This window comes from Haemaphysalis longicornis, unplaced genomic scaffold (assembly GCF_048455015.1).
Source record: "Haemaphysalis longicornis isolate Haplotype H1 unplaced genomic scaffold, Haemaphysalis longicornis Haplotype H1 scaffold_12, whole genome shotgun sequence".
NCBI lineage: Eukaryota > Metazoa > Arthropoda > Arachnida > Ixodida > Ixodidae > Haemaphysalis > Haemaphysalis longicornis.
In genome coordinates, this window is record NW_027526225.1 from 22,338,100 (window position 1) to 22,355,140 (window position 17,041).

Consider the following 17,041-nt stretch of genomic DNA (forward strand, 5'->3'; position numbering starts at 1 on the left):
CGAGCGACCGCTTCTAACAACTCTTTAAAATGCGGCTCAAGGGAGACACGAAGTTGCTTGTGCGGTAAAGGAGCTGATAATGCATACGAAAACGGTACTATAAAACATCATCCGCGCCGCTAGTGAAAGCGCCCATAAAATATTTGCCGGGGTGCTAAGCCTAACCATCTCCGGCGGAGCCAAGCCGGCTGTCTCGATCTCATCGCAAGTAGGCTCCTCCATTCTGCCGCGCGCGTCGTGCGTCATTAGAGAGTTTTAGCATAGCGGCTCCCGTACGCTACGCTAAGGTTAGCGGGTAGCGGGACCGGACTGCGCATGCGCGCGCGGGGAGTGCGAGGAGGTTGCCCCTCAGCGGAGGGAAAGAGCGGGCATGGCGAAGGCAGGCCGCGCGGGACTAATCCACCCCACCGTGACGAATTTGCTCTCCCCAGTCGCGCCCCGCTACCCGCCGCCGCAGCGGAGCACGTTATGCTAAAACTCTCTATTTTCTGACCGAGGTAGGCGCTACCGCGGGGGCGAAATCGTCGATGTGGGCGTGAAAATACAGCGCTCGCAGAGCCGAGGCGAGCGAATCGCGTGCAAAAACGCACCATGCGGTTCACGCTTGGCTGTTGCGGCGTGTAGCGAGCTTGGGCACAGCGAGTGAGGAGACGAGCGCGAAGCTTTACGTGCTCCAGAAAGGACTGCTTTGCAACACGGGGGTTAAAGAAAAACAGAAAAAATCACGAATTTCTTCACGCGAAAGTAGGAAAAGAAATAAACGAAAACTTTTTTTCAGCGCTAAATTTTTTGGTCTGCATTGGTTCATACGAATTTCGGATGATACGTACGAATATTTTTCGCAGTCCCGCGAGATTAGTATCATCAAGATTTTACTGTATCAGCGCGCGGCAATGTGCACGGGCTCGGGCATGCCAGCTACTAGTGTCTCAAGTGAGCGGCTGTTTTCGGTATCTGGTAAAGTGGTGACGAGCAGGAGGTTGTCACTGCTCCCCGAACATGTCGAGCAGTTAACCTTTCTCCATGTTAACATTTAAGTGAGTGTAGACCTTAACCTGTTGAGTGCAATGGTATTGTGTAATTCCTAATTTTACTTTGTGTAATTTGTTGTGCAATAAAGTTGCAGTTTTTGTGTCTCTAGATGGTGAAAACTTTAATTTTACAAAAAAGAAATAAGTATTCGTATTCGAAAAATATTCGAAAAATATTCGATTCGATTCGAACTTTGTTTTTATTATTCGAATTCGCTTCGAAATTAAAAAATTGATATTCGCACACCCCTAGTTATAACACAATGCACTGTTACTGGGCAACCAGTAGAGGCCGCTCTTGTACAAACGCAGGTCCGTTGCACTAGTGTGCCTGTAACTCGAGAAATGAATGCCAACATTCGCTCATCTGACTGACGATTCTTCCATTGCAGAAAAAAGAAAACTGGGACAACTGATCTTGCAATCAAGGAGTGTTGCTGCTCCAGGAGAACAGAGCTCACCTGGGTAAGAGGCCCCTTCATTCGAGCGACAATTCCCTCCTGTGCTGTTCAAACCAAAAGAAACTGTGGTTTAGCTACTTACTGCGCCTTTACACATGCATTCATACCTTACGTAAGCTCTGCAGACTTCAAAATGTAAGGAATGAGAACTCTTTGTAACACTGTAGTCCTTCGTATCATCCTAACATTGTGTTTTGAAAACCAGCCTTTTAAAATTTGCCACCAGTTGCCTTATTTACTCGAATTTAATGTGCCCTTGATTGTAGCATGCACCTGGTTTTCACGACCGGGGAAAAAGAAAAGGTGTAAAAGTTCTCTTCATGGGGCAAATTGCTTATGTGTGCAAGAATTTTTTTATCACTCTAGGGCGGCTCTCATCACCCTCGAATCACAAAATGCTGCATGGCAAATTACACATGGTGGCTACCCTTCCGAACTGAACTGATAACATGCCCACCACCCACCAGATGTATACAATTGCCTTCTGTGTGCACCTTTGCGTTGCTGTAGTGTGGAACACCTTGCATGCAGTAGATGCTCTCCTTCTTGCCAAATAAATTAACCTACCGTAAAATTCTGAACAAGCGCCCCCATCCATCCATGCAAGTACTCCTCTTCCTAAATCCACGGCTAATTTCAAATTTCCATGCCATTCTGAGAAAGCCACCCCCCCTTCCACTTCACTCCACAGTGTCCAGACCCCGAAATCCACTGCACCCAGGTGACAGTGGCTTGCCATGGCCAGTCTATAATCCAATCCAATCCAGTCATGGATAGCAGCCCGTTAGCCCAATCTCTACGCACCATTTCTCATTTTTTTTCCAGCGGTGTCGATTTCTTTTGGCGACAGCATGTGCTTGATTTTGTTGCTGAGGCATGGGCTGCTGTAACCGAAGATAGTTAAGTATGGTCCTTTGGGTCTGGGGCATAAGGAACGCACTGCATGCCTCAAAGGAACATGACCTGCTAGGTGGATTGGCAGGGCACCAAGAGACCGGGGCAGACTTCAAGCGGAATCCTGCAAATTTTTGTTGTGGACTGGCTCAGAGGAGTCTTTTGATGGTTTTGAGAGTGATGACTAACATTCCTTGGCAGAATGTGCATTCCGCATTTTTTTTCCTGGCAAGGTGGGTTGTTGTCGTCGCTGCCATCTTGAATTGTGGTGTTGTTTCGGGATAGTGTCCCCTCCCTACATTGCCGGTGATCTCGACTCGCTTGCTTGGAATTTTATGGTAGTTGCCTGTTTTTATTTATTTATTTTTTTAAAGGGTTGTTGTTGTTCAAGCAATCTTGAATCTTTGCTTGCACAGGCGTGCCATTACGATCGCCCTGCAATGCCAATAATGATGAGCACCATGCATGCAATTTTGGGACGTATTTTTCAGGGAAAAAAGCTGCATGTTAAAATTGAGTAATTACATTAATGCTTTCATGGCTGCTCATGAAGTATACGTGGATGGTGCTCTTGTTTTGTCAAGAAAGTAGCAGAGTGCTTCATTCCGTTTTGACAGAAGGGCAGCTTTACTTTTTCTTTTTTTCATAACTGTTGTCTTCAGGTTTCCTTTCTTCTTTGAGAGCACGTTGCCAGATGGAACGCATGCTGAGAGCGTAGCCGCGAGTTTGCTTTCACGCCTCTCACGCGATGGCCGTTTTCGTGCAGCAGCTCCACCGCCAAGGAGGAAGGCTCGAGCAGCAGCGACAAGGAGCCCAGCGAGCCCGAGGCGGAGGCCGTGCTCAAGACCAAGGGCTCCTCGCACCACTCGGTGCTCCGTGGCGGGGGGGACCCCTCGCTGTCGGCGTTCCGTCGCTACCAGCCGCCCAGCATGGTGGCCCCCCACCAGCTCCCGGGCTGCTGGCGCCAGAAGTCGTCCCACGGCGGCTCCCACTTCATCCCCGTGCGGCCGCGCGACCACTCTTCCGACGACGAGGTGCGCTGGTGCGCCGAGGGGGGCACGCTGGACAACAGCAGCTACCACCGCCAGAAGACCATGCCCTCCAACACGCCCCTCGAGCTGCCGCTGGACGCGCACCTCGCGTCCATCGTCGTCGTCGAGACCAAGAACGGCATAAACGCTGACATGGAGAACGCAGCCGAGGAGAACATCCTCGAGGCGAGGACGGAGAGCCCGCTTGCAGAGTCGGCTCGCACGGCCGCCTGGGTCTTCGGGGGCAGCACGGAGAACGTGGTGCCCCCCAAGGAGATGTACGCCAAGGTGCGCCCAAAGCACCGCGGCGGTGGGGCCGAGAGCGGCGAATCCGAGTCGGCCGACGACGAGCAGAAGCAGTCGGCGTCGCGCAGGCGGCCGGCGGCAGCGGGGCAGAGGCGGAAGAAGACGCAGCACTACGCCAAGAACTACCACCTGAGCCGGCTGAAGCTGCGGCCCGAGCTGACCGCCCGCAGCGTACCGGACGTGGCGGCCACCGTGCCGCCCAAGACAGTTTCCGTGGCGGGACGACAGCAGCCGGAGGTGTCGCTAGGTGCAGCGGAGGACGCTGGCTCACAGAGGACTCCCGCTACTTCATCCACGACAACGACGACAACGACGGCGGCGGCTCCGGCCGCCGCACCGCCCAAGTTTTCGCTGATCACGAAGAGCAAGGAAGGCGGCAACCTGCGGCCCAACGGATCGCGCATGCCGGTGCCAAGCACCCGGGGGCTGATGAGCAAGTTCCTGCCGCCGTGGGTGACGCGCGACGACGTCTCGTCGCACCTCTCGTCGGCTTCCTGGGTCTACCTGCCGTCCCTCTCGCCGGAGGAGGGCGGGGACGAACAGCCACCGCGCATGTCCCTGCCGCGGAGGGAGGAGCCTCTCGCCGAAGTGGCGGCCAAGCCCAGTGAGCAGCCGCAACCGCCTGCGGCGGCGACACCCACGACGGCGGCGACGACAACTACAGCCAAGTCCCGGCCCGAGGGGACCCACACGCTGACCTGTGGCAAGCGGGGGAGTGGCATGGAGGGTTCTGCGTTCCACACGGTCAGCGCCAAGGGGAAAGGTTCAGCGGCTTGCCAGCACGCGCCGGAGCAACGGGTGCCCGTGCCGCCGCTGCCCAAGAACCTGCACGACATCCCGGCCTTCCCCGCAGGGCCCCCGTTTCCCTGGATCAAGGGAAAGCTTATTGGTACGTGTCTTAATGATTGTTTGTGCAAAGGGGACACCCGCTGTATTTCAGATATTCATTAGGGGTGTGCGAATAATTCGATTCGCAAATCGAATATCTACTATTCGTTTTTCAAATAGTCGAGTGGAGTTTCCGAACGTTCCCTGGCTTTGTGAAAGCGAGAGATGTCGGCTCACACTAACGCACTGCTGCTACACCGTCTGCTCAGCAAGTTTCATCTAAATCGCGCTTTCGATGAGCGCGCCTTGCAGAGGCCGTAAATTCTATCCCGCTGCACGGAGTAATCTGCGATTGCGTCGATAAGATCTTTTTTTCGAGCGGTCGCCGTCGACTCTGGCCACCATTTTGAATCGCGTGACCGGATGTTTACATGTTCGGGCAGCTTCCGATAAAGACCACCACCATTTTGACAGCGCTTCCGTTAATTTAGAATGAAAAGCAGTTCTGGCTTTTTTTAATGCAGTTGGTGTATGGTTACTGCATGTTTACTTGTTTTTTAGACCATAGTGGATAGTGCAGGCTTGCCCACGGCGACTGTTGCGCGAGCTTTCTTTCCGCTACATATTATTCACGCTTCATGCTGCTTATGTGCTTCCGAAGAAGTGCCTCATCGTGGTTTATGATTGCTTTGTGCTCGCTTCTGAGTTACGAGGCTCTGATTAGTTGTTGCCTATGATTGCAGTACAGCAACTGCAGTGCAAGTTTACTCTTTTATTATTATTTTTTTTTTTTCCCAAATGCATATTGCGTCCACTTCGGATTCCTGGAATACCGCCGATGCAAGTTGAAAAGTGCGTTCTCCGGGTTGAAAAAGAATGTCATGTCTCCCAAACATGCGAAGTAGCTTCTGCTTTTGCAGAAAAACTTATAAAAAATCAAGGCCTGTAAAAAAAGTTGATATTCGATATTCGATTCGATATTCGGCTTTTTTTCCGAATTTGATTCGATATTCGATTTGAAAGTTACTATTCAGCATTCGCACAGCCCTAATATTCATGGCTTAAAAGCAAGCACGATAGCCCTATTGTAGGCCCTTATTGGCCATGCTACTCGTGACTGGTGCCAGGCTCTCTTTTGATACGTCGGCGAAGAGCACGTTGGTGCACCGTAGCGGTAAAACGAGGCACCGGCCGTTCGAGAGAGAGAGAGTGACCCTGATGTGGGGACACCCCATGCGATGCAGGCAAGGGGGCGTTTGGGCTGGTGTGGTGCGGCCTGCGCAAGTCCGGTGGGGAGCTGGTGGCCGTGAAGCAGTTCCAGCTGGGTGGGGCGGACGTGCTGTCGGCCGTGCAGCTGGAGGTGGACATCCTGCAGTCCCTCAAGCACCCCAACATCGTGGCCTTCCTGGGCGTGCAGCAGGAGGAGCAGCTGGTCAACCTGTTCCTCGAGTTCGTCTCCGGCGGAAGCCTGGCGGCCAACCTGTCCCAGTTCGGGGCCTTCCCCGAGACGGTGGTGCGCCGCTACGGCCGGCAGCTCCTCCAGGCCCTGGCCTACCTGCACCAGAGGAACGTCATCCACCGCGACATCAAGGTGCACCCCTGGGTCCTGTCCTGTTCTTCTCCGAGAAGGGACCCATGAAAGGGACGCACGTCCTTTCTCCTTTCTTTCCCCTCCGGCAGGGCAACAACGTGATGGTGTGCCCCGGCACGGGCACCATCAAGCTGATCGACTTCGGGTGTGCCACCTTCGAGCCCTCGTCAGCCGACTGCGAGGGCCTGGTGGCCAGTGCCCGGGGCACTCCCTACTGGATGGCGCCCGAGGTCATCTGCCAGGAAGAGTGCTCGCACAAGTCGGACGTCTGGTGCGTCCTCGGCCTCGCTTGTGCCACTTCCTTTTCTTTTTTATTTTTTTCTGGGTTATGTGTCAAGTCTTGTTTGTACCTTTTCATGTTGATTTCAGCAAAAGAAAACAGGAAGCATGTCTTGTATATATTGTACTGAAACTTAAGTTTTGTTGATTTTCTTAGTAAAAGTGTATGAATGTTGAAAATGCTGAATACATCGCAAATAACGGTATTATTCAACTGAATATGCAGTGAACTTTTTAAACTATAGCATAACTTTTTATTAAAAGATGTTGATTTGATTGGCTTCCCAGCCAGTTTTTATGATTCGTATTCAATTTGCAGTAAAAAACTTGACAGTCACAGTGGTAAAGAATGCATGGTCGGAGCCATAACTTAACCTCTTTTATTTTAGAAGCATTTTGTACAAAACTTGCTCACGCATTTTCCAGTGTTGCCTAAAACCAGTGAAATTTGAGACTACGGTACATTTAGCTGATTGCCTGCCCTTCTGTATTTCAGGAGTGTTGGCTGCACTGTGATTGAGATGTTCCAGACAAAACCTCCTTGGTAAGTCAGCAAACAAGAAAATCTTAACGAATAATCCGCAAAGCTACGTTTCTCATTAAACGCTCTACTCCGCACCACAAAATTAGGAAGTTTTGTTTTTTCAGCTTGGCATTTGGTGATAACAGGAAACCCTGAGAGTGCCGTGGAAACGGGAATAAGGCTGTGTGTAGTGTAACCATGTTGCAAGCAAGCTCAGTAGAATGAAGGGCAAGATTCTCAATCTCAACTGGTGTTGTGAAGTTCTGTGAAAAGAGGGAGCATACAGACTTCATTTCAAGGGCAAAGAGTGATAGCGCGTGTGATCACCGAGCCTTTTAACAGCAGACCTGTCGTAGGCCGAGCCTTTTCGTCCGTCTGCTGTAGGTCGTGCGTAACGCAGGGGTAAAAGCAGGTTCCCAGATTCACCATTAGAGGGCGCAGTGGTCTCGCAGGCGTGGGTTCCTCTCCCTTTGCTAGGGAGCCTCGTGCCGTTGGCGTTCAGCTGCAGATTTCTTTGCGCGAACTGTTGAACTTGCACGGCGACGGCGCTGCCATTCTCAAACAAGCGCCGTTTACGTTTGAGCCGACACAAGACTTCACACTGGTTCGACCTGAATTGTATTTTTACTATTGCGCTGTCATGGGGTCGTGTAGCTTAGACTCCCTCAATTTGAAGTGAGCCAGAAATGGCACTTGGTTTAGAACCAGCCCTTACATCCTTAGTCTAATGAAGGGTCCTGGTTTCAGGTACGAGCTATCTCCCCTGGCGGCGGCCTTCGCCATCGGCCAGGGCACAAGTGACCCGAAGTTCCCGGACCAGCTCAGTCCAGATGCGCGGGACTTCATTCTGACATGCCTCAAAAGGTAAGTCCATCCGGAGCAAACCAGTCCTTGGTGGGGGAATTTTTTGCCACGAAAAAGACTACCCGAAACACGTTTCAGCCATCCAGATTGGCTGGAATTTGACTGACACATTTATTTTTTCAACCCACTTACGTAGCATATGTTCAATAAATAATTAAGTGGCATTGAGGCAATTTGGTACAATAGCAGGTTGCGTATCTGCTTCGAAAGTTTTCTGGGCTTTCCATTTGCACATGCTGCCTTTTGCCAACCTTAATTAAGTGCTTCACTGGCCAATCTGAAGCCAACTTGAGGTTCTACTTGTTTGGGCACAAGAATCAACTCTTGGGCGGGTACTAGTTCGAGGCAGTGCATACTTCAGAAGTTTCTTTTATATCTTAGAACTTGCCTTTCCGTCAAATTTTGGGTCGTCCTGCATGTTCCTGTTCACACCACCGCATCCACAGATGTCAGTATTGTCGAAACCTAAACTAGTAGTTGGCGGAGACAGCTGAAGCCAAGATTAGCCCGAATTTGGCCGCAGGCACCATGTCACAGCACTCGGGCTGAGCATCAGCAAGGTTGCAGTGTGTACGGTGATGAATTTTGCAGTTTTGCTGTTATGCCCATAGCGCCAGTTTCAAGCAATGCAGCAGTTTTACAAGGGGGTGTGCTTGCCATTTAGCAATTGAAGAGGGGTTGAAACAGGGCGTATATGCGTTTCCTAGTCAGTGCAGCCAGCCGTCACCTGAGCTTGCTTATGGGGGTTATATTACAGCATAAACATACCTAAAGCATACAAAACCACCCGAACAGAAATAAATAACAGCCAAAATGGACCTGCAATGATTGAAAACTACGGTGTAGAAAAATATTCAACAGAAATAGCCGAAACCGACCTAAAAGGGGAAAACCCGCAAAAACGGTCAAGAAGCAGTACCGTATTTACACGATTGTAAGTCGACTCGAATGTAGGTCGACCCCCCAAAATTGCATCTCTCAAAAAAAAAAAAAATGCGAGCGCCGCCTAGAAAATTGTATCACAAGCATGGCCTCCGCAATTTGCTGCCGGAGGCGCGCCGCCGGAAAAGCTTTTGTATAAGCACCCGGAATAACCATTCGCCGTGGGTTGAGCGGGAAGAACACATTCGCTGCAAGATGACAACCATCGAAGCGATTTACTTTTGAGCGACTAACTTCTCACCAACGCGTTCGGAAGTCTACTGAACAATGTGATATGATTTGGGCTACGTTAGCGCCGTGCATTGAATCAAGGGATTCGCTAATACTCATTTTGTTTATTAGAGTTGAATAAAACACTTCTTGACGCATTTTTGCATGCGATTTGTGCGCGTCGGCGTTGCGCGGGCGACTTTTTCACGCCCGTGGCGACGATTCCGCGCGCGCGGCACCTTCTACTGCTTTTAAATTCTACCAGTTCTACCTCGGTAAAACGGGCGCCGAGCGCGGCAGCGGTAGGAGCCTGACGACGCGGTGGAAGTTTGATAGCGCTTGGGACAGCCGGCTGGCACCGCCGTAGATGTTTAGGCTTACCATGGTGACGGATATTTGACTGGCGCTTTCCCTAGCGGTGCAGATAATGCTTTATAGTGTCGTTTTCGACCACATTATCAGCTCCTTTCCTGCACAAACGTCTTCGTTTGTGCCTTCAGTGATATCTTAGAGAGCGGTTAGAAGCGGTCGCTGGAGCTACGCGCACCTCTTCGCGAATAGTGCCGCCATGTTGCCGCCGCCGATCGCGTAGCGCGCAGCATGCGGGTGGTATTCGCGGCAGCGTCAGTGCGGTGCATTTTCACGAGCAGAAGACGCCCCATGTGGTTCATAGTTTAGACCATAATTATGGGAACGAGGGTGCAAAGCTGTCCCCAAGTCGTAGCACCCCCGATTTCTCGTTTCTCTTTCCATTACTAGCGGTAGACGGTTCGATTTCTATTCTAAGTCGACCCCCCAACATTGGATTGTCAAATTTGAAAAAAGGGGTCGACCTACAATCGTGTAAATACGGTAGCTGAAACTGACCAAAAGGCAACGAAAATACCTAAAATCCCATTTATAATGCATAAAGATATCATAAATAGATTATACGTATGCGTGATAACAAATGTTAATATTCAAATATGACAAACTCTTGAAAATGAAAAAAAAAAAAGCGGTAACGGGATTGGAACCATGGTTAGGATGTTTGCTTTGCAGGAGCGGAACTACTACACTACGAGACCAAGCGGTTGTGAGCGGTTAAATTGAGGGCCACAAGCATGTGTGCATAGCTTCAAACATGCCCCTAGATGGCACCATGCGTCGCTTGGCTGTGCTGATTAGGAAACGCCTGTGCGCGAAAACGGGCTGAGGAACGAGCAGAGAAGTACTCCGCTACCATTTGCGCCGCACCCCAATCTCAGCCACGTCCCCATCTTTGCAGGTGCCCGGCAGAGCGGCCTACGGCGGAAGAACTGCTCTTGCACCGTTTCCTCCAGACAGGAGCCATCGAGGACCTGTAGTGAGAACTGGGCACGCCTGGTGGCATTACTCGACTACTCGGCCGACGAGACGGCAGATCCAAAGCCACGTCCTGCCCGCAGAAAGCGTCTGCAATCGCACCGGCCAGGGACGCTCGCTCTCGAAGAAAAAGACTCTTTTCTTTTCCCTGTGGTGTCGCACCACTCAGTTTCTGGAAACCGGAGCAAAGCCGAACAAAAGGCGGTTGGACGCCGCAGCAATATACCGGCCTTGGCGCCATACTCACTGAATGGGCGCGAGGCTGTGTGTTTAGGGGTCACAGGTCGTTGAGGTTAAACAGGTCAGAGGTTAAGCAGGTCACACTTGCGGAGATGTGTGAGGAGGGAGAGGCTTTCTAGACTCGGAACGTAACTTGTACCTGTCGCCGATGGCACGTTATCAGTGTAGAGCTCACATTAGTGTTACTTTTTCCTTTCCTTCCCCTCCCCTACTCGGTGCATATGCGGTAACCCAAGTAACACTTTTGCTCAGGTAAGCCTCTCCTATCTTCTTGGCGGCCAAAAAAAGAAAAGGAGCGAACCCAAGATACGTCCCCCAGCAGCACCCAGTCAGGCAGTGGTGCTCCGGGAAATTGTAATCTAGCCTCCTCGTTGTTTTGGTGTTTTTACAAATTTAGTGATGTTCCTTTCTTTATTATTGTCATCGTGTACACAGAGACGAAGTTATTTATTTATATTTAAGAAGGCTTTTTATTTGAAGCTGATACAAATGTATATATATTTTGCGAAGTGCTGGCTGCTGCCTCCTTCCCCCCTTTTTGTGTTGTCTAGTTAGCAGTTGTCAACGTGTGTTTGTGAAAATGGAAGAAACAAAAAAAGGCATCTAGGTTTTACACCCCCCAAATAACTCGGGCTTCTCACTAACTCTTGGGCAGCTTATCGGAAGGAAATGTTCTATGCTTCGACTTTTGAAAAAAAAAGTAACAGGTGCACTGAACAACTTTCCAACTTGGCTTGTGAATGTTTGTGTTGCTCACGAAATAGGGATTGGTGTCACGTTTGTTATGTCTGGGCACCGCTGTGCACAGTAACGGCAATGGCTATGGATTGGCTGAATTGGCCGAATTGGCTGAATTGAGTTTATATTGAGCACTGCAGCCTAACAGGCCTGTTAGGCAAGTTGTTTGGCTGCGAAAGGTGAATGCAATGCCCTTTGCAATGTTGACATCTTGGGTTCAACACGAGGCATGCATTAAATTTTTGTGGGAATTTGCTAGAAATTAACAATTCTGCATATCTTTCTCGAATTGTGGAAAATTTCGCCACTTGGCAGAGGGTAATCATCCACTACTGCATTTAATCACGGCCAGCGCACTACCGTGCACTGCAGTGCCGGTATTATGAAAAGCGGTGGGAAAGCTGCTTTGTTGTAGATACAGTTCCCAGAGGGATTATACCTGTGAACACACTGAACATGATGATCGCACCCGCGTGTAATGTTGTCTTTGAATGACCCCGCTTTTAGGACTTCTTTAATGCGAAAGCGTTTCTTGGCCAGGTCGGTGAAAGCATGCACCCAGTTTGCGTCCTCAAAAAGGTGCCCACAAAAGGCCAACATTTGGTGCAGCAACACTCGGTGCAAGCTCAATTATCATTGGCTGTAATGCGCTCCATAGCGCGTGCGTCAAAAATAAAATTCCATGTGGGCACAGGCGTAGCATCAAAAAGGAGTGCACCCTAACCCTGAAGTGAGTCTTAGGCCTAGCATTGACATCAACATAGACTTGTCGACGAACCTAGCCAAAAGATATGCTTTCGCGCTCTCACCCATAAGAACGTGCTTAGAGATCTTTTCCAAAAAGTACGCCCTGATTCTGCTTTGTACCTTCAGTAATACAGCTGCCATGAAACCCTGATACCAATACGCTTTCTTTTTTAAGCTGTCCTGCGGTCAATTCTGCCACAAGCACTGTTTGTTTTCGTTCAGTAGTGCATCACTTAGGCGTACAACGGGCACTCGGTGATCGCGATTTATTTCTAGATGTACAGTTATTGTGCAGTTTAAGAAAGGAGCAGTGTTTTCCATTGTGTAGGCCCCCTACTGATCCCTGCACAGATTAGTGCACGTTGTGGAATACTAGACATGTATGGCAGCTGTTGTCAGAATGCATTGTGAGAATTTCATGACACGTCGTTGCATGTTCATCTATTCTCTCAAAGAAGGCAGGTGTGCTACACTGCATTCTAGGTTTTATTGAAGGGGTCCCAAAACACGTTTAGAACATGGCCGATAAACTTTCACAATCTTGTGTGGGCCTCCATTGCCAAGGACATCTCAGTTCTCCAACAGACTTGTAGGCCATCTTCCACAGAGCAACTAACGTAATATGCCGACCTATTCAAGTTGCATGTTTTGGGCGCCATTCACAGCTCTATACGCTCTTGAATGACTAACAAATCTGTATTGCAATCGAGTTCTTATCTTTTGAGTGAATTGCATGTTGTGAAAAGAGCAAATAGTGCTCCAAACGGATCGGTTGGCCGCGAGAGTATATAGATAGCACCAGACTAAGATAGACACGTACGTCATGGCTCAACTGAAGCCACGCATTTGTTTAACGCAAGATAAGAAATGACGGACTTCCCTGTAAATAGTGCGACTGAAAAGACGAAACAATTTTTCCCGCGACGCTACCTTCTCATGTACGCGCAGCTTTTAAAGCAGAGAACTCTCCAGGCTCAAGTTGCACAGCACAGCGGTTAGATAGCGTAGACTTTCATTGCCACACGCGAGTGTCAAACTAATATTGCGCGTCTCAGAAGAAAATCATTTATAATAATGCTCAAAGGTTGTTCACGTACAAAACTACTAACAAAACTAGATAGAGCATAGTAGTGGTAGTTTTGACGGTGAAACCCGCAAAACTATAAGGTTTGTTTCGCTTTTAGAACAGATTAAACAAACACATTAAAGAGACTTGCAGGAGCAAATGCCAGTACAGTTAGTACTAGCCTTTTATGTGAACCGTTGCAAAACCAAAAGCCAGTTTCTTGCATCGTTGCGCACCGTCTTTTGATATGTTAGCCTGGAATGCTCTGTGCCGGTCGCTGCCATTGGAATATCTAGGGTGACCAGACAGCTAGACTTGAGCTCGAGGCTTTTACTCAAATACTGTAGTCGACCTAGTCAGTGATCCACAAAACTCATTATCAGGCTCGAAGAGGATGCGGTACATAGCTTGAAATGAACCAGTGGACAAGAAGTAAAGTTGCATGCAGAAATACTACGATTTTAATCAATTTCTCAACTATTTGTAGCAATACTGCCAGTGTGGGCGATACTCATTACCTATAATACATTGACCTCATTAAAATGGTTAGGTGTCATTGGACCAAAAACATCCTAGTATTAAGTGGTGTGTGAACAAAACTAGGAGTGTGTGGGAGTTTGGTTTCGTAAACTGGACTGATAAGATAGGACCCCTGATAGTTAAAATGTATTTTTTATGATCTGTTCGTGTCTTGATAAGCAGGCCTACATTTTAGGGGAAAGTTTTCATGAGTAGATCTGAAAAGCAGGAGACGTTGAAGACCTGTTGGCAAAACTTGACCACCAAGTAAAAATTGTAGGCACAAAAAATGTTGCTTGCAGTGTCGACGCCTAGCAAGTGAGGCAAGTTTTCAACACTTGGGTCATGCCTAAAAAATAAATGAAATAGCATGAAGCATTAAAAAAAACTGATTAAAATATGATTAATAAAAGTAGGGTTTCATAGATCAGTTTCAAATAAGCTTATGTAAACAGAGAACTCCATTTTAGATCAACAAATCATTGATCAAATTGCAGATAAGCTCATGTAAAAAGAAAACTGCATTTCAGGTGAACAAATCATCAAAATAGTGTGTATTCGTATCTACTAGGAGTTTATTAATGCACATCCCAAAAAAGCTGTGCATAATTAATGTTGAACATACCTAGGTATTGTGTTCATATTAAAAACAACGATTGAGGTTGCTGTTTGGGGTGGACTCAGGAAAAGGAACTCTGAATACTCAAAACCCCTTCACACTCAAAGTCTCCTACCTCTTGTTTATTTTTATGAGTAAAAACAGCTGCCATCTTGTCTCCTTGGCCACTCGTCACTCAGAAAGAAAGAAAAAATGCTGGTGCAAGTTGAGCCTTGGTGGTTCTGGTGCAAAGAGTTTTATGCTGCGACCTGTAGTCAGGAATGTGGTGCTAGTGTCTGTGCAAGTTTGAAGCGCCTTTGAACTTGTCTTGGCTTGCAACGTTTCTGAAAAATTTTTTTCCCTCTTTTTTCAACAAAACCACAGTTAGTAATTACACTTCTCTTAAGTTGTAATTGGCCACAGGGTGAAAAAACAAAACCTGCTAAGACCATTCCACAAAAGTAGTCAAATTAGGCAGTAATTTAACTGCATTGATAATACCCGCCGCAGTGGCTCAGTGGCTAAGGCGTTGCACTGCTGAGCACGAGGTCGCGGGTTCGATTCCCAGCCGCTGCGGCTGCTTTTCTGATGGAGTTGATGGAGGCGAAAAGCAAAAACGCCCGTGTGTAGGAGATTTCGGCGCATGTTCAAGATCCCCAGGTGGTCAAAATTAATCCGGAGCCCTCCACTATGGCGCGCCTCATCGCCTGCGTTGCATCAGCACGTTAAACCCTATAATCAAATCAATGTACATTCATAATATCTTCGAAATTATTCCAATTTTATTCCTAATTCAGTTTCCGCAATAACACGATCAGAATAAAAATGAAAGTGCCCTGGTGTTGAGGTTTCTGCCCATGGTAAAGATTTCCAAGTGACCAGAATTAATCCAGAGCCCTCTGCTACAGCGCATCTCATGGCACAGGTGTAGCGTCAGCTCGTTAAACCTCCAACATTAACATGAAAACTTCATCAGAATAAGGTCACCCTTATTATATAACAATTACCAAAGCCTGCACAAAGAAAAAAGATTGAAAGAATTTTTAAGATTGCGCTGAGTACAGTTGGTCAAAGTTAATCCGGAGCCCTCCACTATGGCTCTCCACATAGCCAAGCTACAGCTTTGGCCCATTAATTTAAACCCCACAATCAATCAACTGACCAGCATCTATCTGGCTTCCCAAAAGGACGTTGTAAGCCAAGTCTTAGCGGAACCGACACCACTACAAGTTCACAGTTGACTGTACAACTGCAACACCAAGCCCCCCTGTAGGTAGCCTACCCTGCAAAGCTCTGTTGTTGTTTCTGACGGGGCACATCTTCCACATTGAGAGTTTGTGTCGTAACTCGCACCACCGCGTTTTCTTCCGCAGATAAACCATGCAAAGCTCCTCCAGGTATTCTTCCCTCTTGCAGTTAGCCCAACCGGACGAAGAGAGAATTCGATCAAGAAAATGCGCGAAGGGGGGAAATTTTTGTATCGCGGGGTGGGTGTCGGGGTGCTCTGTACATACTGTAAACACGACTTTTTTGTGTGATACACCCCAGTTACCCCTGAAGATAGGTGCGGCAACAGAGCGGGCCGCGGAAATAAATTTTTGGCGGCAATGTTGTTGAGACCCTTGCGGCTGTAAAGATGCATTTCTGGGTGTACAACAATGTCATGCACTGGGAGAAACCTTTCAACGCGTAGGTTTGGGCGAGTTGGTAATCCATACTGAACGTTCACTGCAAAAAAAAATCAGAATTGTGTATCTTTCTGTGGTCTTCGTCGCCTTTTTTTGTGCAGTGAACGTTCAGTGTGCAAAGGTGTTCGGCAAACATTGTTGTGCAAAGGGTTTTGAAAATGGTCTGTGCTTTTGAGCTGGGAGCTCCTACTTGCTGTGCTTGTGTTTGTCGTGAAACTGTGAAGAAAGCGGAATGTAAAGGCTGTATTTTGGCACATTGTGTAAAGCTACACGTGACGAAAAAAGAAACTTGTTTCCGTCTTTCTGCTAGGAGGCTCTTGACAAACTGAAATTGCTGCTTGCTGCTGCCCTCTACGTAAAACAAAATAATTAGTCCATGTTATCAAATAAAGAAGTCTAGTATGCTACTGAGGTCCGTTTGTCTTCATTGGGAATTCATGGTGCACGCAAGACATTCTACAATTGAGTCGGGAGGGGACAGCTGGTGGTTTGTATAAATCATGTCTTTATTGCACATTTGCTTCGCAGCTACAGTTAAGCCTTGATATAATGAGACTAGGTGTAGCAAAATAATGAATATAACGCGCGAATTGTAATTCCCCTTGAAGGACATGGGTTCGATTCCCGGCTAAAACAGCCGCTTTTCTGATGGAGACAAAAAGCGAAAACGCCCGAGTGTTCGAGATTTCGGCGCACATTAAAGATCCCCAGGTGATCAAAATTAATCCGGAGCCCTCCACTACGGTGCGCCTCACCGCCTGTGTAGTGTCGGCGCATTAAACCCCACAATCAATTAATCAGTAATTCTTCTTGAAAGTCCCCCATAGAAGCCACTGTGTTTAAAACTTCGTTTTAACGAAGTAAAATTTGCCTGCTACGCGTTATAACAAACAAATTTCGTTAGCAAATAAAATTTTGAGCCAATTTCACAACGGTGCACAATGCGACAACTACACGTATTGTGGGAATTGTGGAAACCCGCGATCCCAACTCGGTACGCGGCTAGCGCTCCGAGACCTCAAGGCTCTTCGACGATGGCGCGGCAACAGTCTTGCGCAATAGGGTGGCAACTACAGGGGGAATTGCTTGTGCCCCGTGAGATGTCGCCACTTGCGCCGAGCGAGGACAGCACGGCGTGCAG

At 48.3% G+C, this 17,041-nt stretch overlaps 1 protein-coding gene across 5 annotated transcripts in view; it reads left to right on the forward strand.

Moving 5' to 3' along the window:
* Window positions 1–16,307, forward strand: part of LOC144162480 (uncharacterized) — a 36,335-nt gene extending 20,028 nt beyond the window's left edge. For 4 of the 5 annotated variants that reach the window (XM_077693026.1, XM_077693029.1, XM_077693028.1 and 1 more), the window contains exons 9-15: window positions 1,424–1,496; window positions 3,153–4,612; window positions 5,796–6,142; window positions 6,232–6,413; window positions 6,918–6,965; window positions 7,692–7,808; window positions 10,228–16,307. In XM_077693026.1, coding sequence (XP_077549152.1) covers window positions 1,424–1,496; window positions 3,153–4,612; window positions 5,796–6,142; window positions 6,232–6,413; window positions 6,918–6,965; window positions 7,692–7,808; window positions 10,228–10,306 — 2,306 coding nt within the window. In that variant the 3' untranslated portion in view covers window positions 10,307–16,307. The remainder of the gene's footprint in view (window positions 1–1,423; window positions 1,497–3,152; window positions 4,613–5,795; window positions 6,143–6,231; window positions 6,414–6,917; window positions 6,966–7,691; window positions 7,809–10,227) is intronic. The other variant, XM_077693030.1, reaches the window with a different exon arrangement.
* Window positions 16,308–17,041: the final 734 nt, after the last annotated feature.